At 38.3% G+C, this 24124-nt stretch overlaps 1 protein-coding gene across 1 annotated transcript in view; it reads right to left on the bottom strand.

Moving 5' to 3' along the window:
* Positions 1-16088, bottom strand: part of ARHGAP18 (Rho GTPase activating protein 18) — a 95357-nt gene extending 79269 nt beyond the window's left edge. The window contains exon 1 of the mRNA XM_066547033.1: positions 15994-16088. Coding sequence (XP_066403130.1) covers positions 15994-16037 — 44 coding nt within the window. The 5' untranslated portion in view covers positions 16038-16088. The remainder of the gene's footprint in view (positions 1-15993) is intronic.
* Positions 16089-24124: the final 8036 nt, after the last annotated feature.

The raw sequence follows: 24124 nt of genomic DNA, 5'->3' as shown, positions 1-24124 counted from the left end.
AATCCTGTTGTTTGCATTTTGCTTTTCTCAAGCTGCAAGGTGAAGGACAAACCAGAAGCATGGCAAAACCAGCACACAGGCCACAAACAAGAAAACTTCAACTATTATACAAATATGGTTTTTTGTCCCTCATTCCCCATATATGCAGATATATAATGATCAGTGCTCCAAATTTTCTAATTGTCTAATAGGATTGCCATAGATAGTTAGAGGTTCTCTTCTTAAGGCAATGGATGATAAGGATTGATGAATAGACAAAAGTCAAATGGATAAATTATAAGGTAAATGCCTGCATTGTAGAACAAGAATTTATCATTCCATAGCTGAGATCATCAGTGTTTGTGAAGAAGGAAGCCTTACTTCATCAAAGGCTGAAAAAGACTCGGGAAATGAGGTTATAAATGACAGGACAGTAGAATAATGAAGTTTTTCTGCTGCCAGAGTACATGAAGCAAAATTATGACCCCACCAAAGTCAGAGACTAAGCCTCTTCTGATTTTCCTGGACTAATATTTCAGCCCCTGTCCTGTGACCTCAGCACCTGCTGCAACATTTGGGCTCCTTTACACTCATCTCTGAGGTGATGCAGGAGCGATGGGCACCAGGGTCGCTCCTACCAAGCCTTCAGGCCGCTGGCCCAGTGCTGCTGGAGCTGGATGATACACCAGCCTGGCTTCGGGCTTGTAAATTCTCTTCTGAGGAACAAATAAATAGAGCCATGAGTGAATTGTTTGCTGTCTGGGTTTTGGATTCATAAAAAATTCTCAATTTTAAGTATTTAAATTGCTTTTTCCTCATGGTTTGTTTCCTTGTTGGGGTTGTTTTTCATTGGGAGATAATTAAAAAGAGAGGTCTTTTAGGAAATAGCACTATGGCAAAAAATTAGAACACTACTTCTTTCAGGTAAAAAATCCCAGAAGAGACAGGAGAATGAAACAGCAGTGTGAAATTCCACAAGAATTCTTGTACAATTATTCCCTGCACAGCTCCCACCAAATTGATGGGATTACCAAGTGTCAGCTCCCTCTCCTTTTCATGTTCAGAAAGATATTTACAGTTCAGGCTGGGCACTTGTCAACAGCACCCAAGTTTTGAGCATGTCCCAAAGGAATTAGGAGAATTTTGGAATGGAATCTTTATCACTACGGCCTTCTACACTTTAATTTTGCCAGCTAGACTCTTCCAGAATGGGTACAGAGAAAACATACTAGTGTAGATAAATTTTACCAATATAAGAGTACTTGTAACATTTAATACCTGTTCAGGTATTTAGGTGGCTGTAGTAGTGCAAAGTGCTTTTCTATTGCAACCACAGTAGGGCTTTTCCTAGTGTAACTGTTATTTCTAAGAAATAGGCTGGTTTTCAAGAGCACAAAAACCCAAAAAGCACTTCCAAAAATTAGAAAAATAATCTTTAGACATCTTAGTTTTAGTTTTATCAAAGCAACAGCACAAACACCACATCTCTCTGACGGTTTTGGGGATCCTGGCCATGATTGAACAGTTAAGGGGAAAAAAGCTGCATGCCCACCAAAATAATTCTTTTTTGATTTTTTTCCTTAGCCTGTTTTTTTCCCTTTAGCTGCTTTGGATCATCACTAAAAATTAAGACAGAATTGCTATAAAAGACTATTGCTACTCTAAGAGCAGATGCTCACAGGAGCAGTTTTCAAACTGAATATTTTGCTTTTTCCTAGCCCCAGTTTCAGAGTTATCTATTTGTGGAAGCATCAGGTTATTATCTATCCAAAGTGGATTTCATTACAGAAATCACAGGAAGATACTTTTATAAGGAGTCAGCCCAATGTATAATGTGTGCTGCAACATTATGGAGAAATATATATTGCAATATATAACCATAATAGTTTAAAATGTCTTAAGTGCTGCCTAATTATTCACATGGGCAAAACTGAAATGTTGTTTTTTCTCCCTGAAGCAGGTACATAATTTTTTAGCTGCCAACAAGCTGTGAAATAGTTACAACTCTAGGATGTTGCCATGTTTCAAGTACCCTTTTTTAATCAGTAGAATTCTCTACTTTTAACTATTCAGTTCAGACTATTGTAGCTATTTTAGTCAACCTAATTTCCTATTCTCTTGGCTGCAGATAAGTACTTTAATGAAAAGCATGAACAAAATTTTAAAATAAAGCTTCATCACAGTTGCTTTGCAAGGACCCACTACGTGTACTGGATTTTGTATTATTCACATTTAGGGTCTGAAAGTGCAGAAGTGTTGGGATAGATGGTTAAGCACCATTCTCAAATTATAAACATATTGCAAAGTACAGAAGAATATATTTAGAAATCTCCCAGTAGCATTTACTATACTATGCTTGGTGTATGTCAGAAAGACTTTTAAGTCATAAAAGTACATGACAAACTCTTTTGGCATAACATATTCTTACAGAAGCAAACAATGTGCATTAATAATAAAATAGTATTTTATTTGTCTGGCCTAAATTGTACAGTCAGATCAGGTTTTCTGTTAAGAGGCTGATTTTCCCAAACATCCAAACACAATATAATGGAAGCTGTGTTTATGTTTAAACAATATGCAGATTTAAACTATATTAAATACCATTTCTAATTCAGGACTTAGTTGATTATACCTGGTTCATACAAGTAATCCTAGTGACTGCAGGCTACTGTAATTATAGGATCAATTTTTAAAAGCCACCAAACCCACTTACAGAGGGCAGAGAAGGTGGTCTACAGGTAAAGACAGGGAACTAAATTACTGAGACACAAACCTCAAGGGAGAAAAAAGGAGTTGTATCAGTGGATCATTCACTGTCTCTTCCAGCAGCAGCACTAAGGGGAATTGACAGTAATTGCAATGAAGAAACTGACTCAAAACAAACTGGAGGGGGTGGCATTCCACATCATGTGTCATTACCCAGGGGTATTGCTGGCTGCAGGATGCTGGTGAAGCTGAAAGCTTACACGAGTTCTCGGCAAGACCGGACATGTTTGTGGAAGATTTATCCATGGACTATTGCTAGACACATAGAAAGAACATCTGGCTCAGGAATTGCCTGGCAGCATATGGCTGCAAGCTGGTGAGAGCATTGGGAATATTGCCCCTTCCTTAAAATTCTTTTATGGGTGTCTTTTAAACAAGTAGGATACCAAGGAGATGGACTTTCTGTCCATACCAGTAGAGCTACTTTTATGTTCAAATAGGCCATAATTTAAAATAATTCTTGTTCCTTGCAACAATTAGAGTAATGTAAATGCATGTGAATGACAAAAAATAGAAATTATTATTCACTATAAAACACTAGAAAAAATATCTTTATTATACTGCATTATTTATTTTTTTTTAAAGTAACACATCCTATTTAATTTATGATTGAATTTCTTGAACTTTCTGAGGATACAACTTCCTGATTAGGTTTAAAACCATCACCTTTCAAGGAAATCTGGATCACATTTAACATGCAGTTGTCACAAGCAATTCTCAGGAACTCATTCCTAGTCGTGGATCTTGTGAAGCCTGCTCCAGCTTTGCAGAAATGAAGCAATTCTTCAACTCTAACCCCTGTAGCTGAAACATTTTAAACATAGACTAACACTGACAGTGTACTTATCTGCAGAACACAGGCCCCTTTCTAAATTGCAAGCCATGTTCCCTGCTCATAGTGGATGTTCAGTGTTATCTTAATTCAGTGAATTATGTATTCACAAAATAAACATGCATTTAAATTTTAACAGTGCACTTTAGTCAGCGAAACTGTTGTGTTTACGCCCTGATTGGAAATGTAAATATCAAAAATGTCAGTGGACAAAGAGAAAGACATCTGCATCACTCTGAATTTCTAAGTAGTATTTTAAGATAATGAGTTAAAACTGTCAAATGCATTTTGCTATGGCTAAAAGTAAAAATATTTAGAACACATCTGGATTAGAACACTTCCTTAAAAAAATCCGTTCTCACTGTAAAATGTCGGTATATATCACATCCTTCAAAAAATTACATTTGGAGGCATTTCTAGAGCTCATAATCCAGCTCATACTGATGCCCAAAGACTGTCTTGCTGATTGTTTGTTTTGGTGTTATGTTTGAGTCAGTAGGACTGAAACCTAAGAACGTATTTTAAATAAACTTTATTTACTTCAGATTAAACCAAGGTAGATGGAGCAAATAAAACAAATCCCCTTGAGAATACTCCCAAGAACTCATCTCTTTGAAGATGGCATTAAATACAGTTTACATAACAGATCTTTAATATTAGTGAAGAATTCCATATTTTGTTTCCTCCCATTTCATTCCTGAACACTTTATCATTATTCATACATTCTGCAGTGTCATGAAAATACTTGCAATATTTAATTTTATCTATTAGAGTTTTTCATTTTGCTCCAACTATTTGTATTTGCATGCGAAGTCTCATTACTGGAAGCAGCTAACACAAAGGAGAACTGCAGAATCAAGTGATTTGCTAAGTTAACATTCTCAGCATGGCTCTTAGCTAATACAAGAGTAGGTTCAAAGATCCTCTGAATTACAACTTAATAGTTGCACCAATTCCAGAGTAAGGAGTGAGAAGTTCAGTCTCTGTGCAGCCAGTTCACGGGGTGGGTGTTCCAGCCTGAGGAACCATCAACTGCAAACATTAAGGAACTTTGTTTCTCAGAGTGCATATCTGATAGGAAGAGTAGACAGAAGATCAGGACCATTTTTCCTTTCTATCCTGCTAGTCACAATATTTTGTGTTTTGCAAAACAGACACCAGCTTTGCTTTCAACAGCTACTGGGCTAGAGAAGGTGAATTTTAGGAGACTTTGAACCAAAGTTCATTTTCTCCAGAAGCTGGGATTTCTGCTGCTGGAAGATCTGGGATGACTCTGAGTATTTCTGCCACCAATAATTAGAATTGTTCACAATAACTGTCTGGATCAGAGAAAAATAGTTCCTAATCCCACAATCACATAATCCTTTCCCCCTTTCCTGTGTATCAGAGAGATTTGTACCCTTGGGGTGATCTACAGCACACGTACACACAGTGCTGGGTAATGGTGAGTGCAAACCAGCTGCCTTCTGTAGCTTCCGTTGTTCTTGTAAATATTGACATCTGTGCTTTCTATACAAAGGATTTCACCTGAAATTAAAATAAAATTCATAATTTTGAAAGGTAGAGAATTATTTGCCTAATTTTGCCTGATTTTTAGTGCGACCCTTTTTTTGTCCCCTTTATCCATGTCTGAATTCCACTGTGTTCCCAAGCTAAACTCAGGAAACACATAAAAGACAAGATCGTCAGTTAAATTCTCCAGCTTCACAACCAACAGTAGTCACTATTCTGTGTATCACCAGCTCAAAATGAGAGTTTTGCGTTAAGAAAAAAATACAAATGCTCAGTCTTCTGCTTTCAAGGAATACTTTGTCATTTAGCAAGCTTTTATGTCCAAATGTATTCAATATATGTGGGCATACCAGTAGCTGTCAGACAAACTAGCACCTATGATGGGACTGTGCTCCAGAAGTGCTCAAATCTGATTCTCACGGACGAGTTTTGGAACTCCAAGATTTACCTAAGTACCCCCACAATTTGAAGCTCAGGGAATAGGTGAGGCAAACACATTTTTGAGCCTTGAAAGTAGCAGCTGTAAGGAAATGCAGGGATGTCAGCCTGATTTCCAGCTCCAAGGCAGGACCCTCCAGCTCCAGTAGCTTCAAAAGCCTCTAAGAACTCCATGCTTGGCCTTCTGCCAAGAATGGTGATTTCAAAGTGTCATGACATGCAGTGCTTACTCATTTTTTTATGTGCCCCAAATGCCTGGGTTTTTTCCTCATGACAAGTTTTGGATCTTGCTGTTCCTAACTACGGAACTAAAAGTAAAATGCTGCTGCAGAAAAATGCCTGTCAGGTCTTTGGGTACTTACTGAAGCAAAAATAAACAAGACTATACTATATGTAACACATGGATACATTAAAGAGGTTTAAACAGGGTTTTATTATGAAACACTGTTCATATTTACTAAAACATAAAATGGAACGACTGAGCTTCTAATGGTGCAAGTAACAATTACCACCATTTTTTTCCATCAGATTAAGAAGGAAACAGCTGTTGTCAGATGGCAGCATGATGCCAATAGCTGAACAGGAAGGATTACAGCATTCAAGTCATCTTAATTCTAGTGCATAAGCATTAATAGAGGCTTTTCTTTCACCACAAATGGCTAATGTAGCTAAGCTCTGACACTGCTCTGAACTTTTCATTTACCTAGGGAAACTAAATGCTGCTGTTAGCAGCACAGTAGATGAAGTAATATTTCCTTTAATAAAAATGTCATGAAGGATTTACAAATCTGATGTAAGCCATTAAATTGACAACATCACGAAGCACAGAACATTAAAATGATGTCTCTATGTTAGCTCTAAAGACACCTTGAAAGAAAACGTAACATCCTTTAGTGCACTTTAATCTATTATAAACAGCTCATTATGATTTCCTACTTATCAAATTGATCTGGACCTTATACTCTGCTATGTAAAAGAGTTCAAGGGAAATTGCTAAGGGCACAGAGTGCAGGGGGAGTCAGTAAATACCAGGGAGTTCATTGCATGGAAACTGCTTTTGTTTAGGAGCAGAAACACAGTTCTGAAAGACTAAGACATTTCAAAGTGATATTTACTTAAACACCTCTGTTCTGTCCTCATTTCATATGTGTCTGTCCCATAACACTGAAGGCCTTTGTTGATCCCATATCCAGGGATTACATGTACATGAGCATGCATTCATAATTCTTACTTTTAAATAAATCTTAAAAACATCTACTTACCTCATATCACTACTACATATTTTAAAGTTCTTTTATTATTATCATCTAAATTTTGATGAGTTTTACTGCTCTTATTAATTTATTACAACAGCAGTAATTTTAAAATTCTTTCAATTTTGTTTCAGTCAGTTTTTATATACCTTACTGGGTAAATCACCTTTACCTCACTTACCAGAAAGCTGAGAGCCAGTGTAGGAAAGAAAAGCTAAGGACAAATTTGCTGCTGCAGGTAGTTCAAAGGATTATCACACAGCCCAATCCTTCAATTTTATTAGAAATTGATCCCTTAACTGAATTAACTATCCAAGCAGGTTTTTATCCAAATTAGGTTTCCTTCTTAAGTTTGTCTAGAGGCAGATGGCAGCCTTTAAAGATTATTGGAGATATAAACCATTCTATCTTATATATGTAATTAAAAATCAATACCATGTCCCTAATTTATAGAGAATATGTGCTTTTCTGTGAAAAGCTATGAAATCTCTTGTCTCATTATGCCCAGGTATAATAGCATTTACTGTCATAATAGCAAAATGTAGCATTTATGGGAGATGTTAATCTGTTGCTAGTGCTGGCCACCAAATGCAGGGCCATATGTTTCTCTGCTGGGAAGAACAGACAGGACCTAAATCCTTTTCACAGAATTAAAATTCCCTACAGGAAACATACACTATAGATCAGTTCTCCTCTTACACTCACCCTTTGCTCCAAACCTGGGGTTTGGAGAAAACTTTAAAAATTGGATAGCATTATAGATTGGACCATGGGGGCTGGCTTGCACCTGTAGAGAGGGGCAGGGATTCTCTCATTTTTGATAGAGGAAATGTCAATTCTGGAGAAAGGAAATGAAGGTAAAGATACCTGTAAACAAGGGGATGTAGGTCTGGCTCTCATTACTTTGTGTAAATCCCCAGGCCATTTGATTTTGTCTCAGAAATTATGATAAAGTCTACAATGTCAATGTATGCCCTTGCCATGAGTATGAGGAGACTGACCACTTCACTACCTACAGACATTCCAACTTTGAGAACAGAATCAAATACAATAAGAAAAAATATCTTTTTTTTTTTTAAAGTCAAGACAATTATATTTGTCTTGACTTTAAGCTTATTTTTCAGCAGACATGAAGCACTAGCATTTCTGTTCTTAAAAACATTAAATTTATTGAATACCTATGACTACTTCCTTTCTGCTGGACATCTTTGTGTTGAGTTTGCCTCCAAATGGCATTCTTGACCCTTTTTTTGTTTTTTCTTGTATTCTGCTTCTCAGTTGAGGTGGACATTTTTAATGGCATTGGCATGCACTTCTTAGGGAGTCACTACTTGTTACTATGCTCCCTAGGAAGAATAATTTTTACAAATGCAACTATATGCTGTTTTTTCTCAAAGTCACCAACTTCTTGCCATGACATTGCTTGCCTCACGTATCAGTAAGTCCACAAAATGTCTGGATTCCTAATTCCTCCATCAGATAACTATTTAAATTTCTGCAACTCAGTGGGACACAGTGCCCAAGAGCTCTTTATGGGTTGCTGGCTTCTAGTAAGTAAAATGTGCTTGTCTATGTTATTTTCTTGAGTTGACTTTCTATTAATTTTCACTGTTCCTGCTTTAAATCTCTGACATCTCAAATCTTGCTTCATACAGCACTGTTTCTTATTTTGATCTTTATGGTACAGAAAGAAAAATTATTGAAGTGATGGAACCCTTGCCTCCAAGCTGATGGACTCTGACGGCCACACTGGCTGCTTTTTTTTAATCCAGAGATTATGAAGGAAGTTTTGACAGTACAATGGAAGAATGTGGCTGATAAAAACTTATTACATAATAGAAATCAAATATCGATTGACTCTACTGATCAATCTTGCAGGGAAAAAAGGGTAATATTAGGCGTTTCAATTCTTACTGCAGTCAGTTTTGCTGAGATGATATGTGAGGAAGGATTGAAGGAATAAGTATCTGAGCAGGAATAGTGAAGGAATGAAGGTCTATGTGTATGCTACACATACTGTTGTACTCCCTAAGACAATGAGGAAAACAAGCTCACAGTTACTGCAGCCATCTCCTTTCCAGTGCTGGAAAAGCCACCATGTGGGCTGCCCACCCAAGGCCGTGCTTGGTTTGCCAGGTAGTATCAGAGAGAGGAGATGCTGTCTGGAAAATATCTGCCAACCATCCTTCCCCTGATGGCAAAGGTCCCCTTCCACCTCCAAACAGTACAAGTATCTCCCTTTCTATTGCACCTGGCAAGCCCTCTCATCAATGAGAAGCTGAAATGGTGAGTGTCCCAGGGCATGTTCCTTGGGCTCTGATAATCCTCCTGCCTTTTTACGGTTTCCAGGAGGTATCCCATGGAGCAGAATGGTGAGAAATTAAAGATAACAAAACATCAGTGATGGCCTTTAGTCAAAGATGGAATTAAGTTCAATTGATGGAAAACTGCTAGGTTGCAACTCTTCATTCACTCTGAGAATTCTTTTGTCAGTTATCATAGATTGGTCAGAAAGTGGTTTAAGCCGTTTCAAAGCAGAGATGAACAAATATCCTTTTCTTGAGCCAAAAGTGCTGATGGAAGAGGGTGACTTCTTTGCAGAGCTGGAAATACAATCATTTAGTAATCCTTTCTAGTCAAAATGAGCTGAATTGACAACTTTAAACAGCATGTAGTTACTAACAGATTTTTGCTGAGTGCATGCTTTTTCCTCTGATTGTCAGTTTTAAATAAAAATAAGAGTTCAGGCTTATGAACAGATGATTCCCAAGCCTAAGGACCTTGAGTTCTTTGTTCCACAGCCTCACCACAGGTTTCTCAGATGTTCAGTATCTTCTGAAGGAAAAGGGTTGGGAGCTCCATAAAGATCTGACAAGTGTGCAGCATGTTCAGTTGAGAAAATAAATGTATTTATCTAAATACTGCATAAGATATGAGCAAAAGGTCTACAAGAAAGGAGGAGGGAGGGAGGAGCAACAGGGGATTGCAAGAAAGCAGTGTCTTAAAACTCAAAAATGTAGGGATAAAGTAAAAATTGCCAAAAGTCAAGCAGGCTCTTGACAGCTGACAGGTCTTGACACCTAACAATATAAATTAAATTATGTGTAGTATTCTTTGACAGGACAGAGAAAAAGAGAAATTAAATGGCAACGAAGTTGCTGCACAGTAAGAATGAAGTTGAGATCAAAGATAATGTTGGCATGGCCATCCCAAAACTTCCCAACTCAATAATCTGTCAGGATAATGACAGCAAAAGCCAGACTAGTCCTGAAAATCTGTGGATAACACCACATTGTATTCAAGCAAGAAGCAAAGTTTTTAAGGTTTGGTAAAATTAAGGCAGGGAGAACAGATAATCATCTGTCCTAGATATTGAAATAATTTCCCTAAGAATTCAATAGTAAGTGCTTAAAATAATCTATCAGCTCAAGTGATACCATATTACCAGGGAATGTCAACATAACATAACAAATATAATTCAGGAAGAGAAAAACTGAAAAACTGGCAGCTTTACACCTGTTACTCTGAGCTTGACAGTGTGCAAGTCTTTTTTAAGTGCTCCAAAGGAAAGCATATTTTGAGACACGACGGTAAACCGAAAACTGGGAGAAAATACAAGGCATTATTAACCTTTACCAAGATAAAAACAGATTTTAATATTAAAATAACATGTGTTAAGGAGTAGGGGCTGCAGGAGACAATTCCTTTATGGCTTCAGTATTGCATTTGATACTGGAACACATAAGGACTGTAACTACATACAGAGCTAAACAAACGGGACAGTGGGAACAGGGCAAGTTTGTAAACGAGGGAAGGACTTATCTTAAAAGAGACAGCAATACATTACATTGAAAAACAAACCAATGAACTGAGGGAGTCTTCCTATTAAGATTTCTCCGGGTTCCCTCCAACTAATGATCTTATTATTTGATATTTTCATTCATAACTTTGGCACAGAAAGAAGAATGTGAAATTTTCTGATACTATAACATTAAAGATATCAATTTAGAAAAAGTCCAGGATATTATAGAGGAAAAATGGCTTAATGAAAGGACTGAAAAAATAAAAAAATCATGCAAAAGTGCATGAATTTAATAGACTTAATAACTACATTTTATCCTATAAGCCAGGGGGCTCATCAGTTTGAAATGACAGATACTAATCGGTCATAAGGCAGCCATCAAACACAGTGTTGTACAGAATAAAAAGGTATAGGCAATTTTGTGTACATCTAGCTATATCAGGCTAGAGAGCAGACTTTTAATATCACAGACATTGATCACACATTAAGTAAAATTATAGTGTCGCTTCTAATCACTCATAATCAAGAAAGATGTGGTCAAATGTGGACAATGGAAAAGGGAAGAGTCTGCCCAGCACAAGCAGCTAAAAAGCAACAATAAAATTCCTGCTTGTGAGTACTCATGAACATATATAGCTTGGAGGGGAAAATCAATTTCCTTTAATGGATAATGTCAATACAAAAGAAATATGTAGAAAATTTCCACTGGCAACTGTACGTATAAAATAAGAAATTAATTTCTAAATTTCAAGAGGAGCATGGTTCCAGCACACCCATCAAGAAGAACAAACAGCCTAATCTTTAAAAAAGCTCTGTATGTTTATGAAGTGGATTAAAGACAGTGGCTTTTTTATAAGCTGCAAGGTAGCACTCTGAGAGATAGAAAGTTCTTTATTCAATCTGGCATCCTTATGTCTTGTGCTCCTACAGCAGGGTATAAGGAACAATAGAGAGGGGCTACATTAGATATATATTTTAAAAACCCTTATGTTAAGGACATATTAAGCTTCTAAAAGCAAATGAATTCAAGAACTTCAGAAGTCAACAACATCAGGTCTGTGTGTCCCAAAATATATTTTTTTTAATGTATAATTTTACGAATCAAAGAAATCATTCACAAGTATACCTTTGGCTTAAGGGGAGAGCAGGAGCTGGTAAGAATAAAAGACCAGCCAATGGTCCATGCAGACCATTTGTATGCTACTGCAAGAGCATAAGGAGCCATAAAATAATACCTGTGCTCTATAACCTCCCCTGCAGCACTCAGCAGAACCCTTTGTGCCCTTTACTTGATCACCAGAGATGGCCACACTAGTACCAAGCCCAGAAATCTAAGAGATTTCTAAGAGAAACATGAAACTTCTTAAAAAATTTCACAGGGAAACCCCTAGTATGGTAGCCAGGGATGCTGAACCATGAGGTCCAGACTGTGTGTTCTTGTAACAGCAGCTTCAACCTCTGCTGGACCTCTAAGCACGAGGTAGCGGTGTTCCTTCCTCTGCTTCTTCGTCCTCTCAGGAGAGAGGATAAGGGAAGATGCTCCTTCCTCAAGATAACCATGCACCACCATATGCTGAGGTCTTGGAGGGGCATCAGTACAGTCTCTTGTCCAAACTTCTGGAACTGAAGCCTCCGTTAAGAAAAATGTGCCAGGCCAGTTATAAACATTGCTCAGGCAGGATTCAGTCCATCAGCCACATCTCAAACCATGCAGACTCAAATCATGCATTTTTAAGAAGCAGATTGTTAAAATCGTGTATATTTCAAAGCTGCACAACCTAAGTGAGACCTTTTAGTGAGTGTTAAGTTGTTGGAATCAGAGGGATGAAGTAAGATGTAACTGACAGTGTCAGCAGAAGATTTTTATTTGTTGACAGCTTTTTAAAGATATAAAAATTTCATATAAAAAAGCAGGATCTCATGACAGCTCCAAAATAGTATTATTATTATGCTGCTTCAACTAAAAATCTTACTGTATTTCATTTGGCCACTTCCAGAGACAGGTCGTGAAAACTAATAATTCATTGAACTTCCAAAATAGCATTTCAAGCCTGGGACAATGCTTTTCCACATGTGTAGCTTAAGAATTGGCACTTCCTAAAATGAACAATACCAGCCATACTTAAGTTTGAATTTCTGCAATACAATTTACTGTGGAAATCTCCTTGGTAGCATCGAATGTTCACTCTCCTCATGAATGTCTTACATTCATAAGTCTACATCTTTGTCTTCAGTTTGCTTGTGTTGCCTAGTGTTGTCATTGCAAACTGCTCTATCTGCTGCCATCTCCTTTGTTTGTTGTTCTCAAGAATCATTGCTCATTTCTTTTTTTTTGTGCACTGCTTTGCTCTCACTTGGTGCACAATCCTTACTTATACAGAGCTAATTACATTAAGTATATTGATATGAAAGCATCTCGCCTGGCTGAGAACCTTATTTAGTATTTTTACAATTAGTTTCTTGGCTGATCCATTCCCATTCAGTGAGCCTGCTTTTTGTCTGACTGAAACTAATCAGAAGTTTATGACTCAGCAGAATGGGGTTTACGTGGTACAGAACCATGAGGGTTAATTAGCTGAGGTAAGTATAAAAGAGCAAGTACTGCTACATGATTTCTTCTATCACCATGAGCATTGCATTTCAGTGTGTTTACTTCTGATTTCCAGAAAGGGGACTTTTTGGAACAGTTGTTTAGTGCCCAAGGTTTTAATATTACTCCTGTAGCTTCAGGATCCTGAGTTTTGCAAGGTGTCAAATTCAAAGACAGGTTCCCATGATGTCCACATTTCTGCTAACTGTGCAAGTTTTAAAGTGATTTGAATTAATTATCTACTTCTCAGTAAGACCTGAATTAAGGGCATAGTTACTATTCTCTAAGGATCTGATTACAGTAGTTGTTGGGCTGCCCAGTGTACTATTTTATTATCATAGTCCAATCTTGTCATAAACTCTATTCTTAGAAATTTATGAAGTACAATTTTAATATATAAATATATTTTTCTTAATATATACTAGCATAGTATTTATTCACTTAACTGTAGCAGAACCCTAAAATTAAATTCATGGACTGGGACTCAATGGTTAAGAATATACACAGAATACAGGAGTTACAACTTATCCTTAGCAGTTCTGCCTAGGGTGAGAAAAAAGCATAATGCTGATGAGAAGCATTTTTGCCATCACACCAGCAACCTACTATTCTTAACTCAGACTGAGAGCGAATTTTTTTGGGTTCCTTGCTGTTATTTGGGTTTCAGCTACTTCCATTCTCATGAGCAGTAAAATAAATATTATGATGTGGCTATCCAGAAGCCTACTAAAATTATTTAACCAGAAATCATAGTATTCCAAGAATATGTCAGACAATTTCATATGTATGCACTCATTTCTACATTACTTTTCTAGATTCATTTTTATATTGCTGGGCACTTACTGAAGGAGGCAAATAATAAGCACCTGTTAATACCTAATTATAATAGTTGTTTATGTCTGACTGATATTGAATGAAACATCTATCCCCTACCTCTCATGATTTTGTGACATGAATGGGTAAAAAAGTATTATGTGATCTTGCAAAAAATCAATCCACACTTTAAGCCTACAGACTCACTAAAGATGACCAAATGTGCAAATCTTTCCTGTCCTGCTAATGGGTACTGGTTTTAGGGAGCACCTTTTGCTCATTCATATCCTAACAGGTACTGCCACTATTTAGCACTCCAGCATACTCAGTGAAGTATCTATCCTCTTGTTTAGCACTCACAAATGGAAATTAATTCTTACTCGTGTTTATTTAGGACTAATAACCTTCAGTCTTTCAAATGTTGCATTTACTGTGTCCCTTTTCAGCTGTATCTCCAACAGCTCTACTTCTCATATAAAAGCAAATTGATTGACTTCTTAACATCTTCCCTTTTTTTATTGACTTCTTTCACCCAGCACTAAACTACTCAAATTCTGCCTTCAGCCAGGGCACTGACTAGGCATTTGATAAACTTTCAGATATGCTTTTCACTCCTTCTCAATGCCTTGATGCTCATCCGGTGGGAGAAGAGCATCCTTAAAGTTCATTGAACTTGTCAGCCTTTTGGCATCTTTTCTCATGATATCTACAAAATACTTGACAGTGATCAGGCTGCCACTGGAAAAAGAACATAACTTTTTTGCTTTGCTGCATTGATTCAACTGTCTGCACTAATTGCTGTTTCCTAATTCCCTTTATATTATGAAGTCTATGAGGCTGAGATGAGTCATGAAGCTCTGGTTCAAAATCAGCAGGAATATTCCTTTAAACAAATAATCACTGTTAGAGGAGAACAACAGAAGAAAGGCAGGAGTATGGAATTGGATGGGGTTTTTTCCTTCTGGATTTCCTTCTCTATTTGCCCAGCAAAGTAACACAGTAAAAAACCACACAAATTTATAAAATTAGAGCTGTGATTTTGTCACTTAGAGAATAAGTTCAACAATTGTAGCAGTTAAATTAGTGGGAAAAAAACCCAGGTAAAACTGGTGATATTACATTCTTCTGTCATGCAATTCATGTTAAAGTATTGATATTCCAGTAATTGTTTAAAATGTATCTACAGACTGCACGTATTCTAGGAATCAAGTCTTAAATCATAGCAATAAAAAGTTACAGTACAATTGACTGCCCTTTTTTCCACTCATTCCTATGGCTAACTTGAAAAAAATTAGGTGATGAAATCAACTCTCAGAGCAGCCTTATGTGAAAATGCTTCACTAAAATATCATTACGTTTAGAAATGAAATTTATGTTTGCTAGTCTTGATACATGTTATTTAAGTTTTCGATCAACTCTCTTGATGTACATTCAAGTGCTCATACACAGGGGAGAAACTGTGATTCAACAAAACACAAGTAGAACACCACCAGGAGTGCGCACTTTTTTGCTTTCCCTCCACTCAGTGCAAAAATATTTGCATTTGCCGGCTAAATTAGAATAGATGATACTAGGGAAATAGATGATACTAGGCTTAGTAATGCACCCTGACAGAACTCGTAAAAAAAAAAAAAAAACAAACAACCAAAAAACAAAACTAAATACTCAATTTGTCTAATCCATGCTAGTATAATTACACTACACAAGGGGTAGGGACATTGACTTTCCAGACTTTAGAAGGTAACGGGCGTTTTCCACCAACGCGCCTCGCTGTCCTGCGGCGCCGCAAGACGCGCTTCGGGAGCCGCTGGGAAGAGCGGGACAGGGAGCAGAGCGGAGAGCGGTGGGCAGCGCCCGGCCGGGGCAGGACCCGCTCCCAGCCGCGGTGACAGCCGGGGTGACAGCCGGGGTGACAGCCGGGGTGACAGCCCCGCCACTGCCGCTCGCTCGCTCCGGGTGTGCGCCCGGCGGGAGGAGCAGCGCGGCGGCCGCGCTCGCCCGCCCTTACCTCAGGTGCAGGTAGTGCACCAGCTTCGTCACCACGGTCACCATCTTCCCGGGTCACCTTCCCCGCCCGGGAGGGACACGCGATGAGGAGGGAGCCGCTCCCCGGGGACTCCTCCGTCAGCGGCTCCTCGCTGCTGCTCCCCCGCTCTCGGCCCCTCGGGCGGCAGCGCCTTCGCCCCTCGGCCGTCCCCGGCCCTGCCCGCGCCGCCGCCGCCGCCGCCGCTGCGGACACTGGGCCGGGGCCGCTGCGGACACTCGGCCCGGGCCGCCCCGCCCGGCAGAGGCGGGGCCGGGCCCCCCCCGCGGGACAGCCCGATCGACCTCGCCCTCTCCGGCCGGCCGGGGTTTGGGAGCGGCTGGGCCGCGACCCCCGCGCATCTCTGCGAGTGCAGCGCAGGCAGTCCCCGCCATCGGGACGGCCCCGCTCGCTGCCCTCGGCTCCGCTCCGCTCAGCGCCGGCCGGCGGCGGGGACACCGTGACCAGGGGCAGATGGAAGGGGAGCGTGCGGGCACACGGGCGGGGAGATGCGGCGTGGATGCAGCCGGTCCCGTCCCAGCGTGAGGCGCGGCTGAGACCCGCACGGTGCCCCTCTCAAGCGCTGCTCAGTGGGGAAGAGTTAAGCGAGGGGCAAGGGAGGTGATTGCTGGCCTGGGCAGCCTGCCTCGCCGTACGAAACCGATGTCTGCGCTCCACGCAGCTCAGCAGAGGACGGGGAAGGAGAGGTGGATTGATTATGGCGTGTTAGCGTTTGCTCAGGAGGATTTTCATAGTTCTTTAATCTACCAGTAAGAACCGAAAGGACTGAAGCAGAAGGCAGCCAAATTAAGGCTGGGAGCAATAAAACATCATTGGTGTTACCATAAGAGTACTGAAAAACTGATATTACCTATTAAAGCACAACTGGATCTTGGATCTCTTGAAATTTCATCTCTAGAGTGCATGACTCCCTCATATGAACCACATATAAGTAATTTCTACGTTTGATTTATTTGGTTTGTGGAGAAAATTCTGGGGTCTTTATTGCTGTGAAGATCAACCTAAATGATCGCAGAACAAGTGATTACAACAGTAGATCCACGTTTTCAAATATATGAATATTAATTACTTAGTTTCTGGTGCATTCTGGTGCACTCCAAATTAAGAGTATCCCTTCAGCCTTATTCTCCCCTTCTTGTGCATCCACTGTGGGCACTGAACAGGACGAGACTCTTGAAAGTTGTATGTGTTAAGTGTAATTCAAAGACATTCATAATGCACACATTACCTTCCATGAAGAAAGCTTGCACACGAAACTGTATTTCATATTTTCTGACTCAAATTGCTTTATTAAATTACTTACTCTAATGAAGGATTTCACTGTCTAAATAACATTCAAAGTACTGAAACTTATAAACAAAGATAAGCCACAGTACATTAAATGTTTCCAGCCACCAGAAAGTATATGGGTTCTGTGGACAGCTTGAAAGTAAGCTTAGTGCCACAAAGATACAATTTAAATGTTTGCTATAAATTAGAAGTTTGTACCTGTAAGCTATTATTCATTCATATATATATGTGTGTGTGTATATATATATATATTCATATGCATATATAGACACGTATCACTATATTTACATATATATATATCTTGAAGTAATCTGACTACAGTAAATTTTATTTCAGTTTTTCTAGAAAGGACTGCTTGGAAATCCCCATAGAGAGTCGAAATTTTAACTCTGTGGTTTCCAGTTGTTTCTAATCCATTCTGTCTATGCATTCTTGACAGTATCAGATTTGTGAGAAAAGTCTACCATTTTTTGACTTAATTTTTTTTTGCATCATGTTCAGGTGTATTTCAGTAGTCAAGAGGGTAATGTATTTTGTTTATATTCTGTCAGAAGATTTCTACAAAAATTACTTTTAGATTTTGAGTAATCAGCATTTTCTAGCAGAAAGCTATACATCAGAAAATTTTAAATAATTCAAAGGACTAAAAATTTACCCCACTATTTTCACCACACTAAAGATGAAAAGAAAGCTTTTCAGAATAAAGTATTTGGTCACCCATAGTGGACAAGTGAGGCATAAGCCGTTGGAAGGAGGAAATAAATTCCTAATCCTATTAGCTAATAGATGGCTTATTCCCAGCTAATCATCATATGTTCTTTTTACAGTATCTAGCTTATTTAATACAGTTCTTGAGGTTTCATTCCCATTCTTACATTTTCCACTTGCAATCCTCGTTGGGATGTGTACAAATTGGCAAACCTCAGTGTGTCAGATGAGCATGTCGGGGTGGTGAGGTTGAAACAGAGGAGCAGTGTATTAGGTGTAATTATGGGTAAAGAATCTGAAAAATACCTACCACCTTTTGAAGTCAGAGCTTTGCCTGCAGAGGAAATCCTTGGGAAAGGATTCGAGTAAGCTCCGTGGAATGAAGAGATATAGTCCATATAAATATAGACTCCATCAAAATGCACTTTGAGTATTGTCAGAAGAGTTCACTGACTCTAAAATGGATCAGGTGATTATGATGAAGTGTCAGGAGAATATAGGAGCTCTCAGATGTCTTGAGCATATCATATTCTGATACATAAAAGCATCCAGTTCCACCTGGAGAATGAAGCGTTCATAATTTAACACAATCTGCAGGCAGAACTTCAGAGAAGAGGTGAAAGAAGATTCTGGTGACAAAATTGAGTTGCATTTGGTAGCCTGAGACAATTTGCCATCGTGAAGCTGGTGCACTACAGCAGCAATTGTCATTATGAACCCTAGAATTTATGTGAGACACAGTTTGGATAATTTTCAAATTTTTTAATGGAGAAAGGAGGGTTGAGAACAGTCATGCTCCGTGAACTACTAATACCAGCAAGGTTCTCTCTGCAGGCTCAGAAAGAGCATTTGTGATTGCAGAAGAATTGTAAATGCATGGCATTTGTACTATTGGTATAATCTAGTAGTCTTATAAATACTTAATCTAATAAAAGCAAAAATTTAATGTCACGTTTTTAATATCCTCATCAGATGGTCTGTATCATGGACAATACACTTTATCACAAACAGAACTCAAATATGCTTTATAATTTGCTTTCCTTAACTGAACAATAATGCATTTCAAAGTTAAATATGAAATTATGCATGTGCTCTCCTAAAATTCCTGCACACTGTCCATGTTTATTAAGAATATATGGAAAAATTTTTCCTATACTCTTTCTGTACAAGAATACAGTGGTTTGAATTTCTTCATCTGACATTAGTTGGTTGTCAGGTGTAATTTTTTGCCTTATTTTCCTTCAAAGCCATCCTGAATCACTCTGAAAAGGATACTCAAGCACTTAGCTATACCATTAATTTTCATGGAAAAATGCACTTTAAGGGAAAAAAAAAAGGTGCAGCTTCAAGGTAACAGCAAGACATCAATTTTCTGTGTTTGAAATTAACATAATGTTTTACATAATGATCCTCTCTGCTGATCATTAAAATAACATAGTTACCTCGGCAACTGGAACAGTCTGCAAATGTTATCTAGTGATACATAACACATTCTAAAAATACATACAACAAATAAGGTCTGAAACATTATCATTTGGGGGAAAAAGGTTTTTTTCAATAAAATTGCCTTCTGGTCTAAGCAGATTTTTGTGAGAAAATTTCAGTTCAACAGAACTTTATTTTTATTCAAAACTGACTTTATTTGTTCAAAACTTGAAGACCTGATATTGTTTCATTTCCTGACAATGGAAAAAACTGTAGTTGCTTTTCTATTACAATTTTCATTTTTCTATAAATGTTTCAATGGCAAATGTTCAGGAAATAAAATTTATTTCTAAAGCAAGCATTGAATGCTTAAAAAACTGCTGTAAAGCATAGCGTACCAAATAATTGATTGATGAATTTGGGGGATCTAGAGAGTTCACTGCTTTAGATCTGAATGCCTCCACTGTCATTGCTTGTACCCTTGTGAGACCTAATAGGACTCAAATGAACCAACATTGGTGCTCTTCACTTTTTTCTTTTTTAAGCAAAACTCAATCAGCTGTGTTCACTGATGGTTTTGGGTGTCTTGAAATGAATTTTTATGTGTCATTGATGTACTGAAAAGTTTGGCCAGGAGTAGCTACCAGCACATCTCCCAGTAGAATGGAAAATTGCTCTGAGGTACGTAACTTGGATCATTGCCTTTAGTTTTCTTTCATTCTGCCTCAGTACTGAAGCTGCTACATTCTTGAAACACCTTCTTCCCTCTGCCACTCACTGCCTGCCTTTCTCTCTCCAGGGAGTGTACTCTGACTTTTGTAGGATTTCCTTTAATTTTACAGAGAAGTTGTGTTAAAGCAGTCCCTTATAATTCAGATTATTTTTAAATACCAAATTTGAATTAATGTCAGTATAATTTCTGTTGAATTTGCTTGTGTGATTTTGCTAGTGTCTACAAATTTTTTCAGTTCATACCATGGGGGATATCAAATACATTGACCTTTTCTGTCAATTTTAATGGTACTTCTTTGTGTGGAACCCCATCAAGGTTTACAAAGTGCATCAAAACACTTTTTTTCAGTATGTTTCAAAAGCTATTGATCTAGATTTGTATTGAGAAGTTTCTGAAGACTGCCGGGACATTGGTAATTTTTCATATATTTGAGCATTCTGCCATAATCCACGAGGTTTTTTAAACACTTCTTTGGGTGTTGAAAATCTGGTGACAAGATCACTCTGAGAGAGCATCTGGATACTGTAGTCCTTTTATAAAGTATTGTTCCAATAGAGATCTTTGCTTTGGAAGCAAGAGTCAACCCTTTGTTTACAGATCTTTTTGCAAATGCACAGCAAACAATCTCCTATTAGGATTTGTTTTCACAGGAATGTAAGGAACAAAAATGGGGGCAACTAACTTGGTTTTAGGACAGTGACAGCAAGGATGTAACATAATTTGTTTTAACCATTCATCCTTCCATCTGAATGCAACTGTTTTCTAGGGGTTGGCCACCTGAAAAGATTGGGGCCAAGGCCTTTCCTTAGGTTTTCATTGTGGAATTTGGTGTAATAGTGTTGCTTCCCAAATGCCCAGTCAAAGCCCATGCCATGCTACATGTCAGGACAACACCTAGGCACATATCTTTCCCTTCTTTCACCCTTATTGGCAGAATAAACCAGAGTGTATGAACTGGGAGAGGACTGCAAGGTATTCCTTTTGTCCCCTGAATTGGTGGATGGATGGAGTAGGACCAAAGTCTATCATAGAGCAGGCTTGCCCTACAAAACAGGCATAAACCAGCTGTAAAGGCATCCATATCAATCTCCTTGAGCAGAGGAGAGGTTGGGGCATAGCCTCACACTAAAATTTTTAAAGCTGATAATAAAGGTATTAATTACACCATCAAATTTTATAACCATTCCTAAGACCTTTATCCTCTCTGACATCTAATGAGAGAGTGCATGCTGTCTGGGGCCATGATTAGCTCAGAAAAAATGGAGAGATTAGAGTATTAGACATTACTTAGCAGATGGATGATTACACAGGATCTTAAGCCAAGAAATAAATATTCCAAGTACGTCACCTTGGGAAAATAAAAAGAAAATATTTAAATAAATCTTTAAATACCTGTGGAGATTAACAAGGATCTAATTTTATGGTGTGTCAGCCTACATACCAGATGATGAAATAAAGAGTGTGTAAGGCTTTCACATCTTTTCTCAGTTTAACAAAGCTCACTTGGTCAAAACTCTGGGCCCACAGGAATCCTGTGTGTGCATATCCAATGCAGGAAACTGCAGGTGACTCATCTACATTTCTGGTAATCCAGTATTATTCATACTGTGTTTTTTTGTATTTATTGGTGCCCCAGCTGTTGGTATTTTTTGGAATACAGAAATAATGAGTGGTGTAAGGTTTTGTTTTGCTCACTTTTTAAAGTTTGCATACAAAAGAGAAGGAAATGTTGATCAAGCAATTTACAGAGCTGGAAAAATGACAGGCTAAGTTTGTAATAACCAATTCTTTACTACACTAGGAAATTATAAGTATTTAACCTGTATTTTTGCAAAAATGCCAACCAAGAAATCATAATGTTTCCTGTACTCTGTATTTTGATATTTGTTTGGGTTTTATGTGATTGAGTTAGTTTGTTGGTCCCAGAGCAATGTTTGTGGGTTTTTTTTGGCATTAGCCACTTTCCTAAGCATTAGGCTAAGGATTCATGTTTAGAGTCTCATCTACCCCCCACCTCCCCCCCACACTTCACTCACATTCTTTGTTACAAGAAAGATACTTCACCATTTGGAGCAGGGATGAATGCCCTCTTTAGAGAGAGGGCTGAACCAAGAAGAACTATAATCTGTCTCAGTAGGTGGTTGGACATGATGAAAAGAAGTCTCTTGCCTCTGAAAAGAAATCTTAAAATGACTCTAAGTATGGTATTATTAAGGTATGCTATTTGTGTATTGTTCCACTGATTTCTGTTTGCAACTTCTAATCTTCTTCCCCGCAGACTCTGCCTGGAAGTGGATGAAGACTTCTGCTTGTAATGTTTTCTAGATTGATTACACCCCCACTGATACCTGGGTATGTGCAAACTTGTGACTGCTAGACTGTGTCACAAGGGGTTAAATAACACTAAACCCACAACAACTACATTAGACAATATTCCTGTAACTGGCTGAGTCAGGCAGCAAAGAATTCTGAAAATTCTGAGGCAGGAGCCACAAGCATAACATCACAGATTATGCTTGTAACTATGGATGTGGAGACCACCTGTTCTAGAATCATTTCAGAGAAACAGACTGCTGCTTACGAGCGGATTACGAGTCTCATGTCATGAGACTCTAGTGCTAAAAGTTCAGCCTGCAGATTTTATTCTTCTTTCGTCAATCTTGTCTGTTTCTGTCTTCTCATTTCTTGCTTTCACCTGCCTTTTTCCCCAAACACATGTCCCTGTTGTTGTTTTCTCCCTTTTCCTTCTGCTTTCTGCAGGTCTCTTTTGCTCTCTTCAGCAGGTCTGTTAGGAAGTATATACAGTGCCCTTTGTCTCTTCCAAAGGAGCATATACAGAAGCATATACAGTGCCCTTTGTCTCTTCCAGCAACTCTTCTCTGCCACCTTGACCACCTTGACTGTTATCAATTAGTCACATGCAAATTTCTCAAGTGGGATACTTTATTTTTGTTCCAGAAACAGATAGGTTTGTCATATTCAAAAGTACTCTTTTGGTACCTCAGTTAGGAATCACACAGTATTAGATATTATATCTGAAGGCTTCTAACCAGGTAATGGCCACACAGATACAGCTCATGTTGCTCATATGTTAATATTTATTTGCACAATATAAATTTTGCCTACACTTTCACATTCGGTGTAATATTTATCATTGGACGCAACATAGAAGTGATGGAAAAGATGAAATAAATAATGTTGAAATTGTCTCACAATTCCATATCTGAAAGTAATGCAAAAACCTAACGACCCTTTAGTAGCTGGTCTAATGCTTTTAATCCTTGACAGAGGTCCTGCTGTGATTGATTTTCTAACACTGGCTTAGTTGTATGTGCTTTGAAGAAATACTGGGACTAAAGCACTCTTCATATTAGTCAGAAGGTATTTCTTGCTGGTGATTTAAAATTTGAAATAGAAAATAAAAGTCAAAAATGTTAAGACTGGGCAGCAGAGCAACTAAAAGCTTCAGCTGGGCTGACACACATAGAGGAAAATCCTGTCAGGTTAAAAACAGAAACATGTTTCACCCATGGATTAACTTTATATCTAATCCACTCATGTTCTGCCACATGGCACACTACCTACACACAGAAACTCTGTGAGGAAGAGAACAGGGGCACAAATTTATGGTAAACATTACTTCCTTCCCTTCAATTTCTCTAACTCTGAAATTAAACAAACCCAGAAGAGCCCAAACATTTTCCAAACTATAGTATCAGTTATCTGCACAGTCATGTTTCTGAAGATTTGCAAGTCAGTTTATTCACTCTGCAGAATTATCCCTTCTGACTTCAGTATGCAGCATATCATGCTGAAAAACTTGTAAAGTCTACATCTGTTCAGTGCTATGGATTTACATATTGGGTTTCTCTCTAAAATGACTTACATATGTATCATTCATGAGAAACAAACTCCTTCTTTTGGGAATCTTCTGAATGG

The sequence above is a fragment of the Molothrus aeneus genome, chromosome 3 (assembly GCF_037042795.1).
Source record: "Molothrus aeneus isolate 106 chromosome 3, BPBGC_Maene_1.0, whole genome shotgun sequence".
In the NCBI taxonomy this organism is placed as follows: Eukaryota; Metazoa; Chordata; class Aves; order Passeriformes; family Icteridae; genus Molothrus; species Molothrus aeneus.
This window is presented reverse-complemented; position numbering and strand designations above follow the sequence as displayed.